The following is a 3,864-nucleotide window of genomic DNA, read 5'->3' on the forward strand; positions in this document are numbered from 1 at the left end:
ATGTACTGACTTGCTAAAGTAAATTTCTAAGTTTTTTTTTTTTTTTTAAAAATATTTGCAAAAGTGTGGCAAATGTATTTAGGCTTATTCATAAAAAACTTTAAGAAAACTTGTTTTAAAAAGGATTTTAAGATGGTATTTCATGGTTGTTAGGTGTCTTCTCAGTAAATCATTCTTCTTTTTAAATTTAAGGAATCCTCCTCCACAAATTATTAACCAGTATCGTGGATATATTCACTAATGGTGAAACATAGAGGAGCAAATCATTATGGGTTATAAATAATGGAAAAATATTTTGATTTGATGCCGGAGTAAATTTTTATTTGTGACTCATTTACTGTCTTGAATCTGTTCTGCTGCGACTAATTACATTTCTATCCCTGGTGCACATGTCAAGTGATTGAAAGGGAGGGTGGCTCAGGATAATGCTTGCTGGCAAGAAAAAGCCAAAGTGAGATCAAACATGTGCCATTGAAAATTGATAATGTGAATAATTCTCATTATTTGGTTAAATCCTTACCAGAACAATGAATCTCACCTAAAAGATACAACTTGATATAAGATAGTAACATAAGGCCTAAACTAACATAAAGAGCAAGTTGGAAACATGAGCTGTGATTGTATCTCGCCCAGCCTTTATCTAGCAACATCTTAGTCGTTTGTACCTTTAAGTTTTACCAGTAAATAAAACTTCCGAATGTGACATCTGTTGTTGTTGGTGGTGTATTACTTACCAAAATCATTTTTACAAAGAGTTTCCATTATGTCGTTGTCATCATTCGCCCAGCCTTTATCTAGCAACATCTTAGTGGTTTGTACCTTTAAGTTTTACCAGTAAATAAAACTTCCGAATGTGACATCTGTTGTTGGTGGTGGTGTATTACTTACCAAAATCATTTTTACAAAGAGTTTCCATTATGTCGTTGTCATCATCGTTTTTATTTTTGCAGGCTTCACATACCTTTGGAGCTAGAAATGTGAAAAACAGTCTTTAGTAAGTTTGCTTAAAAGGGAACAGCAGGTGGCGTTTGTAAACAACTCAAAGGGGCTTATCTAGGCAAGAGTAGCAATTGTCCTGTATGATCCTAGCTTTTGCCTCTATTAAAGTAGGGTACATTCCTAACAAAGTCCCCCATGCTTCCCCATTTTTGGCTGGGCAAAATGAGAATGCCCGTATATTGTGTTTAATAAATGATGACTCTCAAATACAAAGGAAATTGTGGGCAGAGTGTGCAGGTGTGTGTAGCTACAGATAACTGCGACAGGTTGCAGCTTTTCAGCTCATCCTCCCCAACCTTGGAACAAATTCAGTCTGAAAAAGTTATTCCCAAAGCCTCTCTAAGGAGAAAGCACCAAAACCGCCAAAGACCCTTGAGGGATTTGGGAAAACTGGTAACCATAAAATATAGCCAAAAGATTGTCTTTCTCAGCTGCAGGACACCAGTGTAGCCTGTTCCTATTCAGAAGAGCTCTGTGTCTTAGGGGAGTCATTTCAAGATATTTTCAAGTCTGGACTGGGAGGGGTGGCTAGTGTTGTACTATACGCTGTTTCCACTTTGGAAACACATCTTACTAATTATAACAGCCTGCTCTAACTGGTTCTGTATCACCTTGTGCTTTCTGCCAAGTTTGCTCTTGAGTTAGGCAGCATTTATTTCATTGTTACCCATAAGCTCCCTGGTACAAGTTCTTCTTGCTCCTCTTTGCATGTTTCAAACTCTCAAGACAAACAAACAAACTTATTCTTGAAGCCTATCAAAGATGAAGCAAAACTGTCTATGGGGTCTGACCAAATCTAGGAATTGTGTACTGGAACAATTATCAGAGATCCTACTGAAGGCTCTTCTAAGACGGTCTGGTTTCTTGGGAAAATGAAAAAAGAAAACATATTCTTTTTCTCTCTCATTTATAAATGTGTGTTAATGCTGTCTTTAAAATGTGGGTAATGTTAGAAGATTTTCACTAGTATGAAATTGAATTTTCACAGGAAAAACTTTGTGACTCATAGTAGAAGTTATCAAGTTTGGAAAATCACAAAGAACAAATTTTGAAGAACATAAGCTTTTATTTTGAAAGAGGAAAGTGACTTTGGAGAAATGTATAGTGTGCAATGCTGGTGCTGATCGTGGAGAGAAATAAAAACAAAAGCAACACACACAAATCTGCCCTTAACTCCCCTCACCCAAACAAAATGAAACATTTCCAATTAGGAGCTCTCAGAATGTATACAAAACGTTACTAACCTGTATTGGTTGCTCTATGGTATATGTTAGACAAACGTTTGAAAAATGCCAAACATTTGCAATAAATTATAAATCTAACCAATAAGATGATTGCAAACTCATGGTGCCTGCCAGGAAAGATTGCTAAACAACTTTGCATTTTCTTTAACTGATGATGTCTGTAGGAAGACAATTAGAGATTGAAAGGCAGACGCTGCTGAAGCCCCGACAAGGATTAGGAAGCCTCCTTTCTATCCCAGGGGAACCTAAATCAGCTCAGACACATTGTATATGTTTTCCTTTCAGGAAGAATATCAACAGCCCATGAGGTTTTCATTGCTTTGATGGTTTTTGCACAGGAACTCCCCCTCTGTTTTCTAAAAAATTGGGAAACTCTGTTTTACATATTTTCTTTCCAGTTAATTAAAACCACTTCTAAGATAAAAGCTGATAGTGACAGAAAGATGATTCCCGGGGATTCTCTTTATGCCCTCTTTCTCAAGCACCTGAGCAGTTATAACCAATACCCGATTTTCCACAAGCCCCCCCGGCCAGTCTTTGTTTTATTTCCAAAACCCCAATCGGCGAAGGAGAGAAAGTACCTTAAAAGGTTATCTGTGCATCTTGGTTATCCTGTCTGTACGAGAAATGTTCCTGTGACTAGAATCCTGTGACTAGAACGTGCGGAATGAGGCTGTGAGGAGCCCCTGGCTAGGTGCTTACCACCAACTCCTCCACCCGGGACCACTTCCAACGCTCTCAAAAGGGCAGCTCCAGTGCTAGCATCTTTAACATTAATTGTGTACCTATAAAGAAAGGCCGCCTTCCAGGTCTTCCTTTTCTTTTTTGTCTTTCTTCTTTTATAACTGTCCCTAAGTATAAGTGGGATATTTCGGGAGGGGAATGAGACACTTGGGGTGGGATGTGGAGTGTCTCAAATTTGATACAGGCCTGTCCCGATGACAGACCCGGGCAGGGAGAGCGGCCCGGGATTGGCACTCCCAACGCTAACGCACCGGGATGCGGGGCGGGGGCTGCGGGATCCCCTGGGAGCGCCTTGGCTGGGCTGGGAGGGCGGGAAGTAAAAGGGTAGGCATACCTTCCTCGGTGGCCGGCAGGAGGTGGTCGCTGCTAGCGAGGGGGATGCAGAGATCGTTGTCCTGGGGGAAACGGTCGCACTCGAGCATGTCGGGCCAGGGGAAGCCGAAGGCGGACATGACCGGAGCGCAGCGGTCCTTCACCTGCACGCAGAGCGAGTGGCACGGCTGGATGGTCTCGTCTAGGTCGTCGAGGCAGACGGGAGCGAAGAGCGAGCACAGGAACTTCTTGGTGTCCGGGTGGCACTGCTTCATGACCAGCGGGATCCAGGCGCCCGCCTGCTCCAGCACCTCCTTCATGGTCTCGTGGCCCAGCAGGTTGGGCAGCCGCATGTTTTGGTACTCGATGCCGTGACACAGCTGCAGGTTGGCGGGGATGGGCTTACAATTGCTGCGCTTGTAAGAGAAGTCGGGCTGGCCGAAGAGGAAGAGCCCGCGCGCACAGCCCAGGCAGCAGTGCAAGGCGAGGACGAGCAGCAGCAGAGAGCTGGGGCCCTGCGGCATCGTGGGCGTGCGACCCCCGGGGGGCGGAGGCAGCCGAGCCG

At 43.2% G+C, this 3,864-nt stretch overlaps 1 protein-coding gene across 1 annotated transcript in view; it reads right to left on the reverse strand.

The window, feature by feature from the left end:
- The window catches only part of SFRP2 (secreted frizzled-related protein 2), a 9,416-nt gene extending 5,558 nt beyond the window's left edge, over window positions 1-3,858 (reverse strand). The window contains exons 1-2 of the mRNA XM_008585228.1: window positions 3,322-3,858; window positions 889-969 (exon numbers count right to left, since the gene is read on the reverse strand). Of these exons, the coding sequence (XP_008583450.1) occupies window positions 889-969; window positions 3,322-3,823 (583 nt within the window). The 5' untranslated portion in view covers window positions 3,824-3,858. The remainder of the gene's footprint in view (window positions 1-888; window positions 970-3,321) is intronic.
- Between the last annotated feature and the right edge of the window lie 6 nt (window positions 3,859-3,864).

Source organism: Galeopterus variegatus, unplaced genomic scaffold, assembly GCF_000696425.1.
Source record: "Galeopterus variegatus unplaced genomic scaffold, G_variegatus-3.0.2 Scaffold3502, whole genome shotgun sequence".
Lineage (NCBI taxonomy): Eukaryota > Metazoa > Chordata > Mammalia > Dermoptera > Cynocephalidae > Galeopterus > Galeopterus variegatus.